Genomic DNA, 14,211 nt, shown 5'->3' with positions numbered 1-14,211 from the left:
GAAGCGGCGGGCCAGGGTCACCTCAGCCCCTGGAGCTGGTCCGGGCCGAGCCGGCTTGTGCCAGGCAGGGCAGGGTGGAGGGACGCAGTGTCCCCCGGCCATCGCTCTCACCCTGAGTGCCCGTCCTCTGGGGGGCTGGGCTGGCAGCTGCCTCTCGCCCGGAGCCACCATCAAGGTCATGTGGCTCCGCGAAGCCACATTAGGTGGCGCGTCTCGGTCACATCAAGCCACTTAGAAGCCGGCGGGGCGGGAAGGGGCCCTGGGCCATGCGCCCCGGCGAGGGCCGCGCTCAGGTCAGCAGCGGGGGCGGCGGGCGCAGGAGGGGCACATGGCCTGCCCCGGCCAGCTGGGCGTCAGGGCCGGTGTGCGCGTGGGGGCCCCGGCTGAGGATGAGCCAGGCCGAGCGGGAGGGGGCGGAGGGCCCTGACCGGAGGGGGGCGGAGGATGGGCAGCGACCGGAGCGGGCGGAGGCCCTGAGGCCCCAGCGGGGCTGAGCACAGGGAGGGTCAGGCTGGGCCTCGTCCCGGCACCGAGAGGGACTGGCCTTGGCGGTTTGGGCGCTGGGCGCAGCAGCCAGAAGCCTGAGCAGCCCGGTAGCCCCGGGAGCCCTGAGGGGCTCAAGTGTGCCCACAAACCTGCGTGCTGCCCCCGACCTAGCGCTCCAGACGCGGCTGCACTGGGGCTGGAGGCACAGCGAGGCCGTGGCCCGGGCCCCGTGCCCACTGCGCCTGTGTCCCGAGGAGAAGGGGGCTGGGGGCCGCCCTACCACGCTGCTACTGGCCCCAGCCCCAAGTGCAGACATTGGGGGTGGTCTGCCCACGGCTCGGGGGGCCCCTCGGGTGTCCCAGGACAGCTGTCACACGGCGCCGACGTCTGGCGTCCTTCAGCCAGAGGGCGGTGGTGCCCGCCCCGCAGGCCAGTCCCAGGCCCTGGCCGGAGGAGCCACCTCCCCTCGCCAGGAGTGGGGTCCCCACATGTCCCCCAGCTCCCGTCACAGGGCAGGTGGTCGAGGGTGTTGCAGGGGAGGCCAGTGGGCAGGACGGAGCAGGACACGCCCAGCTCTTGCCGGGCCTCCTGAAAAGGGCTTCTTGGAGCCGGAGATACGGCGCCCCCTCAGCCACCCCCGGAGGATGGGCCCCGGGCGGGCCAGGACTGAGGATGGGGGGCGGGGCACAGGGCAGGGGACAGGGCTGGCCCCTGGGACCCGCTCACTTGCAGGACGCGCGAGGGCCGGCTGCTGAGAGCCAGGGACGAGAGGCGCGTGCTGGGGGCGTCAGCGAGGAGCAGAAGTCTCCCCAAGCTTCCCTGGCGTGTCTGTGGGGTGCCGGCCCACGTCGGGGGCAGGGGGGGTGAACACGGGACACGTTTTGGGAGGGACACGGGGTGTGCTTCTGGGCCCACTTGGAGTCCTCACTGCAGGAGGGCCTGGCCTGGGAGGCGCCGAGCCTTCCCGGAGGGGACAGTGGGTGCCGGGGCTCTGCCTGCCCCTGACCGGACCCCCGGGCAGGAGCCCTGCAGAGCCCACGGGACCAGGTCTCCAGGGACCCAACCTGGCCGCACCCCGGGAGCCCTGGTGATGTGGAGGCGGGGTGCCTGGGCACCAGGTGCGGTCTGCAGTGGCGGCCCCGGTAGCTGCCCTCCCGTTCCCTCTCGTGGCCGCTCAGCGTCCGGCCCTGGGGAGAGGGCCCCGGCGCTTCCAGGAGACTGGGGTCCAGCGCTGAGACCTAGACGGTAGGGCAGGCCCTGTAGGGTACAGAGGCCCAGGCCCCCGGCAACCCCGCCCACTGCAGGCTTGTCTGGAGCCCCAGACTTTGGTCGCAGCGCCCCCTGCTGGCCCCACTGCCCAGCCTGCCTGTGTCAGCCCCACCTGAGGTCGGGGCTCACCCCAAGTCACTCACCATTGGGGGGGGCTTCTTTCCACACTTCACCCCACAACATGCCCGCGTCTCCCTGCTGCATCCCAGACCACGGCGGCTCCCTCCAGACAGCCGCTGCCCCGTCCTGCCAGGCCAGCCCGCCCTCCCGGGGCGCTGACCATGAGGCCGGGGGGCCTGCGCCCTCTCCCCGCAGCCCGGCTCTCCGGCCAGTGCCGGCCAGTGCCGGGTGCTGCGGTGCCGGCGGCCGCCCAGCGCGTGGACCCCACGCGCCTCTCTCCCCGCGGCCGCCGGCGACGGTGCAGGGCGGAGGGCAGCCGCGGGCAGCCCCGCCTGAGTGGCCGCGCTGGGCACCCATCTCTGCGGCCCTCTGGCGCCCCCTCTGCAGGGCGGTCCCGGACCTGGGCTCCCGGGAGGGCCCGGCTGGCCACGCAGGACCCCGGAGCTGCTGTCCGGCGGGCGCGGCTGTGGTCTGGGGTGCGGCAGGTGTGGGGGCTGCGGTGGGGAGACCCGGCATGTGTGGAAAGAAGGTCCCGGTCGTTGGTGACTTGGGGTGCGCAGGTGCGGCCCACACGGCCACGGGGCAGTGTGGCCAGCGGGGGCCGCCGCGGCCTCGCCTGGGGCTCTGGGCGCCTGCGGTGGGCAGGCCGCGCGGGAGCCCGGTGTCCCGGCTCACGGGGAAACGCCTCCGCTGCCTTTCCTTTTTGAAAAGATTTATTTCCTTGTGCATGCGAGAGCGGGGTGCAGGCCCGAGGTGTGGGGGTGGCAGGGTGCCCCAGAGACAGGGCGGGGAGCAGGACAGGCGGATCCACCGAGATGCAAGGCTGAGGGGGCAGCGGGAGGCAGGAGCGGGCGCTGCGCCCTGGGGTCCCGCGCCGGCCGGGATGGACTCAGGCCTCACGGCCTCTACGCCCGGCAACCCCGCGCCTGGGAGGCCCCGCAGCTGACCGTTCCTCCTCGTTTCCCGGTGAGGGCGCGAGGTGGCCCGGCCTGCGGGCTGGAGGCGCCTGCCCTGGGCCCCCCACGGCCCCTGCGGTGCCCGCTCTGCACCCCCTCTGCACCCGCTCTGCACCCCCTCTGCACCCCCTCTGCACCCGCTCTGCACCCCCTCTGCACCCCCTCTGCACCCGCTCTGCACCCCCTCTGCACCCGCTCTGCACCCCCTCTGCACCCCCTCTGCACCCGCTCTGCACCCGCTCTGCACCCCCTCTGCACCCCCTCTGCACCCCCTCTGCACCCCCTCTGCACCCCCTCTGCACCCGCTCTGCACCCGCTCTGCACCCGCTCTGCACCCGCTCTGCACCCGCTCTGCACCCCCTCTGCACCCGCTCTGCACCCGCTCTGCACTTCTTTGGCCTCCAGGCTTCCAGGATCTGTGGCCGCCACCCAGTGGCCAGGCGGAGGGTCGGGTTTCCTGGGCGCCCCTGCTCGCCCCTCCCCCTCTTCCTCCCCTCCCCCCTCCCCTTAGAAAAGGGCTGTGAGCTAAGCCAGCCGCGGGGGGGGGGGGGGGGGGGGCCCTGGGCTGAGCCCGCGGAGCCTGGGGCGCGGGGGCGGGGCACACAGTGGGCGTGGGCGTGGGCGTGGGCGTGGCGTGTCCTGGCGGGCGTGGCTGTGGGCGTCTCCGGGTCCGTGGGACGTGTCGTGGGGCGCGGCCGGCGGGCGGGCGGGCCGGGGGCGGCCGAGGAGGGACCGGGCCGGCCGGGCGCCCGGGACTGGGGTCTTGGCGGCCGCTGCTGAGCCCCCGGGGCGCCGCGCCTGTGGGGGGAGCAGCCCCGCCCGGGCCCTTCTGGGCTGCGGAACGACGCGTGTCGCGCCCGTGGAGACGAAGGTCACGCGCAGCCCCCACTCGTGCTGAGTCCGCTGGCCGCGCCCCGCGGGCGTGGACACTCCGCCCTGCGTGCTGGCGGGGCCAGGGCGCGCCGCCAGCCCCACACCACCACCTGCCCGCTCCTGCCCTTTGCCCTCGGGCCTGGGAGTCTCCCACGCCTGTCGCTGCCCTGCGGGGCTCAGCCCTGCGGGGCTCGGCCTGCGGCTCTGGGGCACTTGCTTTGCGCTCCTCCCCCTTCCGCTGCCCCTGGCCCAGCCGGCTCCATGTCCGTCTGGGAAGACACTTGTGACTTGGGCTTATGTCCTGGGGCTGCCTCCCCCAGGGGAGCAGAACCCCCTGCGCTTCACACCTCACCGGGCCCGCAGGGCCCAGGGCAGAGCCATGCAGTTGGCAGGGAGAGCCCAGCGCTGCCTGGGGGGTGGAGCAGCATAGTGGGTACCCGGGCTGGGCTGCAGCGCCTGGGGCCCTGGGGCTGCATGTCCCTGGGGTGCAGCGAGCCGGCCTGAGCAGTGACCAGGCCCCTGGGACCATTGTCCTCTGCCGAGCCCGGGGCTCCGTGGCCTCTGCCTTCCGCCTGCTGGAGGCTCCTCTGGGGGGACCCCACCTGCGGAGGGCTCTGCGTGCCGCCTCAGCCTAAGGCTCTGCACTGGTTTTGGGGCTACTCTGCCCGGACCCACATTCAGGGTCACCAAGACCTTGTTTCGGGGGGAGGGTGGACTTCCAGCGGGGAGACTGTAGGAAGCTCGGGCTTCAGAGTCTCCCCAGGGCCAGTCACAGCCAGAACCGCCCCCGCCCCCTACGCCGCACCCCCACCCCCGCTTGTGCCTGGCTGGCTCCCGCAGAGCCGCCTGCTGCTGGACCGGGGGCTGGACGTAGCCTCCGCCTCGGTGCCCAGGGCTCAGAGCGACCAGTTACCCCTTGCCCGCCAAGGCTCCTGGAGTCGCCCCTCTGTGCTGGGTCGGCCGCTCTGGAGGCACCTGCAACTCTGTGCACATGACTTTCCCGTGGGGGGGCACAAGCTGACGGGGCGACGGAGCAGGAGGCCACTGCAGGTTGAGGAGCAGCCGGCTGGGGGAGGCCTTCACCGCTCAAACCGGCCCAGGCCCTGCCTACATCTCTGGCTCCCGCCAGGCCTTGGGCCTGCCCGGCTCATGCCCACCCACCACAGGTCTCCCCGTGGAGCTCACCTGCGTCCTCACCCCTAGCCAGGCTCCCCAGCTCCCGCCCCACGCGCCCTTGGGTGTTTGCTGCGCCAGGCCCGGGGGCTCCAGGAGGGCGGGTACTCTGGGTTTAAGACACCGAGTGGAAGCTTCCAGCCACGTGGAGACACGGCACGGCCCAGCGGCCCAGCCCTTTAGTGTCCGCACAGCTGCTCGGCGGGGCTCTTTCCTCTTGGACATTGTCACTCTGTCCCCACCTTCCTGTGAAGCATCCAGTTGTCCTTGGAGGATTCTCCTCCTGCTCAGGTTTCTGCTTGGAAACCCAAGCTCGGTTGGCTGCCTGTCCGGGGCATGTGAGGCCAACTCGGAAAGGTGGCAGATGACCGTGGGGACAGGAGTCACTGAGCGGTCACCCGCAGGGAGTCCAAGCTGGTGGAACGTGGCCACCCTTTGGGCTGCCTGGGAATCCAGCCACACAGAGCAAAGTAGGATCGAGACAGGAAAGAGGAAGCCCTCGGATCAGACACGCCAGAAACCCAACACGCCTCCTTTTCAGAGATGTGCGCCGAGCGCTTCCTCTTGCGTAAGCTGCTTCCAACAACTTTCTGTAGCGTGTCATCCCAGCTCTCCTGACCCAGGCAGGGTCCGTGGCCCATGAAAGACCCGTGATCTTAGCCCATTGTTCTGTTGTGGTTTTTTTTCCTTCCTTCCTCCCTGCCCCCTCAGTCTGGTTTTTCGTAGTAGAATAATTCGTAGGGGCAATTGGTATAGTAGAAAAATTTTATCATATGCTTTGTCAATGTTTTCTCTGGTCTGTAGTTTGTGTGTATATCTGTGTATTTCTTTACAGTCTTTTTGTTATGCATAATTTAAAGATTGTTATATAATCCAGTGTCCATTTCTCCTACAATTTATGGGATTTAATTTTGCTGTCTCTTTTTAAGGCGATGCCCTTTATCGGATTAAGGGCTTGTTCCTCTATTCTTATTTTGCTGAGAGATTTCTTTAAGATTTCTTTGTTGATGCATACAAGAGCTGGGGTGCAGGCCAGTGGTGTGTGTGGGGGGAGATTATGCACCAGAGACAGAGACGGGAGCAGAACAGGCAGATCTATTGAAATATACTGGGGCCCTCCCTGGGGGGACAGGGGGTAAGTCCCAGCACTATGAAGCTATGGGCAGCCACTGCAGCACGAGTCTGCTCCCCGACCAGGGAGTGACCCCCTGGGTGCAGCAGACCCCTCCTGTCTCCCTGCTGCTCCCCTCACAGTGTGTCTCAGTGGATCCGCCTGTTCTGCTCCCCACTCTGTCTCTGGGGAGTCCTCTCACCCCCTGCACTTCTGGCCTGCACCCCCGCTTTTCTACATAAAAGTAAATAAAACCTTAAAAATAAAAGAAACACGGCTGAGGGGGCAGCAGGAGACGGGAGAGGCCTGCCGCCCCCTGGGGGTCACTCGCTGGCCGGGGATGGACTCAGGCCACAGCGGCTGGCTAGCCCGAGATTTACCCCGAGCCACCAGGGAGGCCCTGGAGCTTTGTTTAATGACTTATTTCCACGGAGGCCATTGTCAAGGGGCTCCGTGTGTCTCTGCCCAAGTGGGGCATTTTCAGGGGAGAACGGGGCGTGGGCTTAGAAGAGTTGGGGTGTGCTGTGTGGAAAATGACAAAAGGAGGGCAGTCCTGGAGCCCCAGGGCGGGGTGCTGCGCCCAAACCCAACTGTTCTCGGACAGTGTTGGGTCTTCTTGGAGCGGACCTTGGGTCCTCCCGACGGTGTGGCCTCGTCGGAAGCCAGGGGCGGCCTGGGGAGTGAGCTTGGAGGCGGCGGCCCGGTCCACCCCCGCGCCAGAGACCCCTGGCCCGCCCAGGCCCCGCCCGTCTCCAGGGACCTGTCCAGCATCGCCTAGAAGGGAACCATGGCCGTGGCCCCAGGCCGGCCACTCGCCCAGGGTCCGTCCGAGCGCGGCGCACTTGGCGTCTCTCCTGAAGGCCGAATGACGCGGCCTTGCGCAGCCCCCTCAGCTGACTGGCCTTTGGGTGGAGTAACGTGCCCGGGCTTCCCTTCCCGAAGCCACCGCCATCTGCCCGCGGTCAGTGACCGCTGCTGCCCTAACCCTGGCCTCCGCTTCCCACTCAGCAACAGGCCGCGCCTGGACACCTGGACGCCCCGCGAGGCGCTCGGCCCCGCCCCAGGAGTCCCGCCCGCGGGCACCCCCGCTCCAATGCACCCCCCCCACCCCGCCGGGGCGGCCACACCAGAGGCCCCTTGCAGCAGCAGCCTCCGCAGAACGCGCGTGGCCGGGGTTAGGGTCGCGTCCGTGGGGAGTGACCCGTGCGTGGCCACCGGGAGCGGCCGCCTTCGCCCTCCCACAGGTGGAAATCCGCCCCCGGCACCATTTGTCCCAAAGTCTGCCCTTCCTCGGCCCCTGGCACGCTGGTGGGAATTCTGGCAACGAATGCTTGTTGTGTAACTTTTGGCAAACGCGAGCGTCTTTCTGAACGAGGAGGCCGCGCCGGACTCGCGGAGTGCTGACACCCGACTCCCTTGGGACTTGGAACCCGCCCGGCCCGCCATGTGCGAAGTGACTGGCCCTCTCTCCGCGGGGGTGATCCGCAAGGGGGGTGGCCTCCTGGACACAGCTCGCTGGTTTGGACCCCGCAGAGGAAGGACTCTGGCCTCTGCAGAGGCTCCCGGGAGGGTCCTGCTCTTGGCGCTGCCCTGGGGCCGTTGCTCGGCCCTGGGCGGACCCAGCCCACCGCCCAGAGCCCGGGGGGTGGGGCGGGAGCCTGGCGGGCCTGCCCCTGCCCTGTAGTGGTCCCTGCCAGGCCTGCCCGCCAAACCAGACAGGGCACTTTCTCCAGCGCGGAGGCCTTGCATGAACCCAGCTGCTGGGAGGGCGGCTGCTGAGCTGCCGGGCTGCGCGGGCACACGGGCTGCGCGGAGCCTGCCAGCACTCCAGGTCCAAGCAGCTTTGCAGGACAGAGAATGTGGCCTCAATGGCCCGTTTCAGTTATGTGCTGACTTGCCGGCTCACCCAGGTTCGGGGAGAAGCAGCAGTCTTCACCCTGACCGGCCCCCGCCCGACCCCCTTCACTGCGTGGGCCTAGGGCCCCTACCCTGTGGGCGGGCATCCGGCCGCCAGGGTGGGGCTGAGATCGCCTGCTGTGCCTGGAAGGACCTGGGGGCAGCGAGGCAGTCGCCGGCACAGCCCCAGACCCCTCCACCCCGAGGGTGCCCGTGGCCCCTGCACCCTGGGGTCTGGCTTCACCCTCAGGGCTTGACCTCCAAACCGGGCCAGACCACGGACACACCTCGCCCTGCAGCACCCAGGCCAACATCAAGTACTGCCCCCGCAAACAGAGATACCCAGGCGGGCTGCGGGCTTCAGGGGTGGGGAGGAGCGCGCATGTGACGGAAGAGGCAACAGCTGGCAGCGGGCGGGCGGGGGTGGCCGCGGGCAGGTGGCCAGGCAGTGGCAGAGGGCAGTCACATCACATTCTTCAAAGTCTACTTTCACAGGGTCTGGCTGAAGACCCTGTGAACGACAAATCTGGGGTGCGCGTCCACAGCGGGTGGGAAGGGCGTGGGGCGAGGGTGGCGCTTGGAGATACCCACAGAGCTACGCGCCGCCCAGGGCCTCACGTCCTGCTCGAACGCTCCCGAAGCAGTCTCCTTGCTCCAGACTGGGGTGTCCAAAAGAGCCTACCCGCCCCTGCCTGCTGGGGCAGCAGGAGGCCCCGGGGCTCCCACGGTCCTATCAGCGCCTCAGTGGGTGCCATGCCAGCGCCCGCCCCGTCGCTCGAGGGTCTACAGTGGGAGAGCCAGCGTCTCCCACCTCCTCCAGGCCTGCTGGACAGCGGCCTGCATCCAGGGCCCTGGCAAGATGGCGTCAGACAGCCCTGAGCTGGAGACCTCAGCTGGACCGCCAGCTGGCAGGAGAGACCCAGGGGCCGCCAGGGCGTCCCACAGCACCCAGGGCCTGAGCTGCGCCTTCCTGCCCTTGACACCTCTGGCCACACCGATGGACCCGCCGGGGCTGTGGCCCCCCCCAGGCCGCCGGCCCTGCTCCCACCTGCCTGCGAGGCCCCCGCGAGCCCTCTGTGGGGCGGGGCTCTTGACCGGACAGCTGGAGCCTGTAGGCCAGTGGAGCGCCTGGTTTATTAGCATCCCCGCGCCCGGGCAGGCCCGGCTCCTCGAAGGTGCTGGACGCGCGGGCCTGTTGGTGGGGGCCGGCTGCTTGTCCGCGGAACCAGGTGGTGGCGTCAGCTGGACAGCTCCTGGGGAGCCGCAGCCCCGCAGAGATGACTCCTAGGACGCAGCACAGCCCCTTCTGCCCGGGGAGCAGGGGAGGGCAGGCAGGGGCAGCGTGAGGGGCAGGACGGCACCCCTAAAGACAGTGGGGCGCCTCTTAAAGCGGTGTGGGGCGGGTCTTGCTTGGCCACGCCCCCAGCTGCTGCAGCAGGTCGGGGGGCTCCCCTGCCCCATCGTGAGGACTCCCTGCCCCATCGTGAGGACCCCCTAAAAGCAGGGGTCCCTCTCCTAAGGCCAAAGTGCAGGTGCACCACATCAGTGGGTGAGCAATGCTGGGGTCCACACCCCTATGCTGCTCGCCAGGCCCTGGATGGAGGCTGCTGGAAGGGGGTGCAGGAAAAGTGGAAAAGTGACAGCGGCTGGGGTGAGGGCACCGGGATGAGCTCTGGGGGTCCTGCGCCCAGAGGACCGGCCGGAGCTGGTTCCGGCCGCGCCAGGTGGGCGCTGGGGCTGGGCAAGGCCTGCCCCTCCCCCGGCCCATCAGGACGGCACTTTGACGCCGAAGTGCTTGCGGAGCTGTTCCAGAAACACGAACGTGAGCATGGTGTGGGGCATGAGGCGGATGCCGGCGGGCAGGAGGCCCTGCGGAGGGAGGAGAGTGGCGTGTGCGGACGCCCCTCCGGCCCCGCCACCCCGGCCCGCGCGGCCTCACCTTGTAGAAGGCCAGCGGCCCCAGCTTGGCGGTCTCCAGCGCGCAGTGCAGGACGCCCTGCGGAGGGGCAGGAGGGGTGAGGAGGGGCTACTCCCCGCCGAGGCGCCGCCTCCCCGAGACCGGGCCAGGTGCGGACACGGGCGCAGGAGGCGCCTCACCTGGTACTCGCCCTTGGAGCTCATCAGGCGGGTCTTCAGCACGTCCAGAGGCTGGCACAGGATGGTGGCGCACCCGCCCTGGGTGGGGGGGGGGTCACCAATGGCGGCCACCTCACCCCCCACCCAGAGGCCTGGCCCAGACACCCAGAAGGTGTCCCGAGGACCCACCTGGTACCACGTGGCCCTTGAGCTCGACCCCAGACCCCCGCCCCACTCATACAGCCCATCGGGGCGTCCCCCTCCCTCGCCCAGAGCCGGCCCCGCGCCGCCCCACGCTCACGGCAATGAAGCTGGCCACGAAGTGGGTGAAGATGCCGTCAGACAGGTAGCCCGTGCTGAGGACCAGCTGCTTGGCCTGGTCGTAGCAGGACAGCTGCGGGGTGGCGGGTGTCAGGGCCGTGGGGCACCCCAGCTCTGGGAGTGGTGGTGGGGGGCCCCTGACCCAGAGCACCCGCGTCCCCAGGACCCCGAGCAGGACGCCTACCTGGCCCACGGTGACCAACATCCCTCGGCTGGAGGCCATGGTTGCGCCCGAGAACAGCCGCTTCACGCCCTCTGGGGGGAGGGGGAGGTCGGCGCTAGGCCCACACCCCCGCCACCCCAGCCCCCAGGCCCTGCTCCCACAGGTGCTGCGGCAGCCCCAGGGCCCAGGCAAAGTGCCGGCTCCCCTCACCTTCCCGGGCCACGCGGAACAGGCCATCCAGGGCGTGGGCGTAGCTGTGGGGGACAGAGGATGACCAGTGAGGTGCGCCCTGTCCCCGGGGCCCAGGGAGGGACCCCCCTCGCAGCAGGGGGCTGTGCCGGGCCAGGGAGGCCGGCCTCTTCCACACCTCAGGGCTTCCTCCTCCAAGGGCGCCTCGGTGGGGGGCGGGGGGGGCCGTGACCCCCAAGTCCACAAGGAAATGCCGGCACCGCCTGCAGGCTGCCCTGCGGGGGGGAGGCCTGGCTCTAGCGGGTGGGCCTTCTGGGGAGTAGGAGTGGACTCTCACGGGGCACCCCACACCCGAAGCCAGCTGAGGCCGATGTGGGGGCGCAGCCACACGGGCGCAGGCCCGACAGAACCCCAGCTTCCATGGAAAGTGGCATTTTTGTCAGGAGCAAAGATCACAACTCTAGGGTCTGTTCAAAGGCCCAGACTCCCTGTCTCGGCATCCTGTGGGGGGGCGCTGCCGCCCGGTCCCCGCAGGCCGCGTCCTTCCCCGCCCCACACGGCCCCGCACCTGGCAGAGTGGCTCAGGCACCGTCTGCCCCTGTGTCCCCCACCGGCCACCCCCAGGGGCAGGAGCGACCAGCCACTCACTTTCGGCGCTGGTTCTGGGGCAGCTTCATGTCATTCTGCATCCTGAAATGACCACCGGGCTCAGCGGGCAGCAGCGGCCCTGCGCCCAGAGCGTGGGCGCGAGTGGCTGTGGCCGAGCCCCTGCCCTGGGCGGGGCCGCACTGACCTGACGTTGACCATGTCTGCAGGAGTCCCCATGAAGCCTCCGATGCAGCCTGGGGACAGACCCGGACCAGCGGGTGAGACGGGCAGTGCCCGCTCCCCGCCCCACCTGGCCCCCACCCGGCACTCACCACTGACAGCGCCCAGCAGCACCTTCTTGTAGAAGGGTGGGGGCCCCTGGGCGCCCCGGCTCATGTGGTCCCTTGCCGTCTCGTAGATGGCGAAGCGGGTCAGGGAGTAGGTCATCTGGGGAGGGCCGGATCAGGGGGCGCGGGTACAGGCCCTGTGGGGCCCCAGCTGGGGGAGGGCCCAAGGCCCTGCACTCTGGGGGTGACCGCAGCCTCGCCCCCCTTCCCAGGCCTGTCTCTCCATCGGTCACAGCCCAGGGCCTGCGGTTCCTTCCTCCTATGTGGCCTCAGAAAAGGGGGGGTTGCTTGATGTCCCGGAGTGCCCACACAGGTTAGAGGCGCCAACCGGACTTGAGGGCGCGGGGCCAGCCCTTCTGCCTGTCTGTGCTGCTCTGAGCTGGAACTGGGGTCAGGACGGGGGGCGCAGTGGAGGGGGTGGCGGGGTACCTGTCTGCACAGCGAGGCGCTGAGGCCGCTGTAGAGCGCCAGGACGCCGTCGGAGCGCACCACCCGCTGGGCCATGCCCACCATGCGCAGTTTCACCTCCTGCTGTGTCTGCAGGTGCACCTGGTGGGGGCACAGTGCTCAGTGCCCACCCCCCCAACAAGGGCCCCCCCCGCCGTTCACAGGACGCCAGCGACGTGTGCATGTGAGCCGCCGCGATCGAGTCCTTGAGAGCTTGGCGCCTACTGTGCGGTCTGGGTGGTCAGGTCCATTGCACAGGTGGGAAAACTGAGGCAGGAATTGGCCTCCAGCTGGGAGGCACCAGGCACCACTGGTCAGCCACACCCAGCTCCCAAGAGGGATGGAGCCGGGGGCCTCCGAGTCTGCCCCGCACATTGCACTGTCAGGGGAGACATGCTGGCAGGGGCGGCCCTCCTGGGCAGCTTGGCACTGCTCTCCAACCAGCCTCGCCCACCCCTGCCCCCAGGGCTGGGAGGCAGCAGGGGGTGGGGACGGGCCTCTGTCACGTGAGCCGGGTAGGGTGGCAGCACAGGGCACTGGGCCGGCGGGCAGGGTGGCCGTGTGGGCATCAGCTCCAGTCCAGACGAGGGGCAAGTGTGCAGACCAAGCCAGGCTGCGGGGCAAAGGGAGAGGCGCTCCGACACACCCCCAAAGCCCACGCAGTGAAGGACCAATGGGGCCACGCCACCGGCCCCCCAGGGCCACGGGCACCCAGCCACCGGCTCCCTGGGCCAGAGGGCGGCCGCCACCCCCGCTCGCTCCTGGCAGCACCCGGCAGCCAAACAGCACCTGGGGGTGGGGCGAGGGGCAGTGACGCCCTGCAGGGCCTTGGACAATGGACAAGTGCGTCCAGGTCACAGTTCTGTGGACACCCAGGCCAGCGGAGCGGGGCCCCCAAGGCTGCGCCCACCCGGGACCAGACAGCCTGAGAGCGGCCAGTGCTCCTGGGGGCGGGGCCCTGGGCCCTGCGTGGGCCTCCGGGAGAGAACACAGGCTGGGGGGGCTCTTTCCTGACACCCCAAAGTACCCCCTCGTGTCACAGCCACCCCTCTCTCCCGCGGACGGCCACGTGGGGCTCCCGCAGGCCAAGCCAGTCTCGGGGTGCCGTGGCCACAACTTCAGCCCGACTCCCGCCCGCGAGGCTGGGGTTTTGGCTCCGGAGCGGGCGGGGTGCCCGCAGGCGGAGGGGGCGGGCCGGCTCCAGGGCAGCCGGCTCGGTCAGCCCAGGTCCAGGCGCCACTCCCTCCCGGGCCTGGGCGGTGCGGAGGTGCGCCCAGGTTCACCGGGAGGACTCCTGGGCAGGCGCCCTGCCCTCTGCGCCTTCCTGCCTGCCCGAGAAAGGTCGGGCGGCGGGGCGCCGCGGGGGGCGCGGGGAGCGGCCGCCTCGTGTCCGCGGGCGTCTGAAAACAACGCACAACCTGCGCGGGGCCCCCGGGCGCCACCCCAGACCCGGCCGCGCCTGGGATCCCGGGCACCCCGCGGGGGAGCACGTCCCCCCGCCCCGCGGGCGCTGCAGCCGGCGCCGGCCAGGGCGGCCTCCACCTGCCGCGGGCGGGGGCCAGAGCGGGGCGGGGCGGCCGCGGGCGCCGAGCCCAGGGCCGCCCGCTCGGGCTGGGGGTGTCCCCGGGCAGCGGGGCCCAGCCGCCCCCGCAGGGCCCGGGTCCCCAGGCGGCGGAGCCCGCGAACGCGCCGCGCCCCTCGGGCAGGGCCCCCGGCGGGCGCCCGCAGGCGTCGGGGGCGGGTCGGGTCCGGGCCCGGGGCCGCCGGGGCCGCCGGGGCCGCGCCGCCTCACCTTGAGCAGGTCCAGCGGGTGGGTGCAGCAGGCCGCCCCGCACGAGGCCAGCCCCCCGAAGTACCAGCGCGACGCGCGCGCCTCCGCCGCCATGGCCCGCCGCGGCCGCGCTGCAGCGCCCGGGGCCGCGGCGGGAACCCCGGCCGGCCCCGCCCCGCCCCGCCCCGCCCCGCCCCCGGCCCCGCGGCCAATGCGCCCGCGCGCCCGGCGGGCCGGGGCGGGGCCAGCGGCGCCCCGCCCCCGAGCGCCGGGGCGGGGCCCCGCCTTAAAGCGGCCGCTCCGCCGACCCGTGGGCCCCGCCCCGCCCCGCCCCGCCCCGCCCCCGCCCGCAGGGTCGCGGCGGCGTCGGGCGCTCCGGAAGCTGCGCGCTCCGCCCGCGCCCCGGGGCCGCCCTGCCACCCGTC

At 70.8% G+C, this 14,211-nt stretch overlaps 1 protein-coding gene across 1 annotated transcript; it reads right to left on the bottom strand.

Moving 5' to 3' along the window:
- Window positions 1–9,603: 9,603 nt before the first annotated feature.
- On the bottom strand, window positions 9,604–13,900 carry SLC25A10 (solute carrier family 25 member 10). The gene is made up of 11 exons (XM_037491979.2): window positions 13,808–13,900; window positions 11,998–12,117; window positions 11,554–11,668; window positions 11,427–11,475; window positions 11,282–11,323; window positions 10,655–10,698; window positions 10,466–10,536; window positions 10,262–10,354; window positions 9,982–10,059; window positions 9,824–9,880; window positions 9,604–9,753 (listed from the first exon to the last, which is right to left on the bottom strand). Exons 1-11 carry the CDS (start codon window positions 13,898–13,900, stop codon window positions 9,652–9,654), a joined length of 864 nt encoding a protein of 287 aa, XP_037347876.1. The 3' UTR covers window positions 9,604–9,651.
- Between the last annotated feature and the right edge of the window lie 311 nt (window positions 13,901–14,211).

Source organism: Talpa occidentalis, unplaced genomic scaffold (assembly GCF_014898055.3).
Source record: "Talpa occidentalis isolate TD23 unplaced genomic scaffold, MPIMG_talOcc4v2.1 talOcc4.7, whole genome shotgun sequence".
NCBI classification, from domain to species: Eukaryota; Metazoa; Chordata; class Mammalia; order Eulipotyphla; family Talpidae; genus Talpa; species Talpa occidentalis.
Note: the sequence above shows the minus strand (reverse complement) of the source record. Positions and strands in the feature narration are given on the sequence as shown.

Coding starts and splice junctions, on each gene's coding strand:
- SLC25A10 (XM_037491979.2), bottom strand. CDS start 13,900: ATGGCGGCGGAGGCGCGCGCGTCGCGCTGGTACTTCGGGGGGCTGGCC. Junction 11,669..11,997: donor GCGCCTCGCTGTGCAGACAG/GTACCCCGCCAC, acceptor GGCCCTCCCCAG/ATGACCTACTCCCTGACCCG. Junction 9,754..9,823: donor GGCCGCTGGCCTTCTACAAG/GTGAGGCCGCGC, acceptor CTCCCTCCGCAG/GGCCTCCTGCCCGCCGGCAT.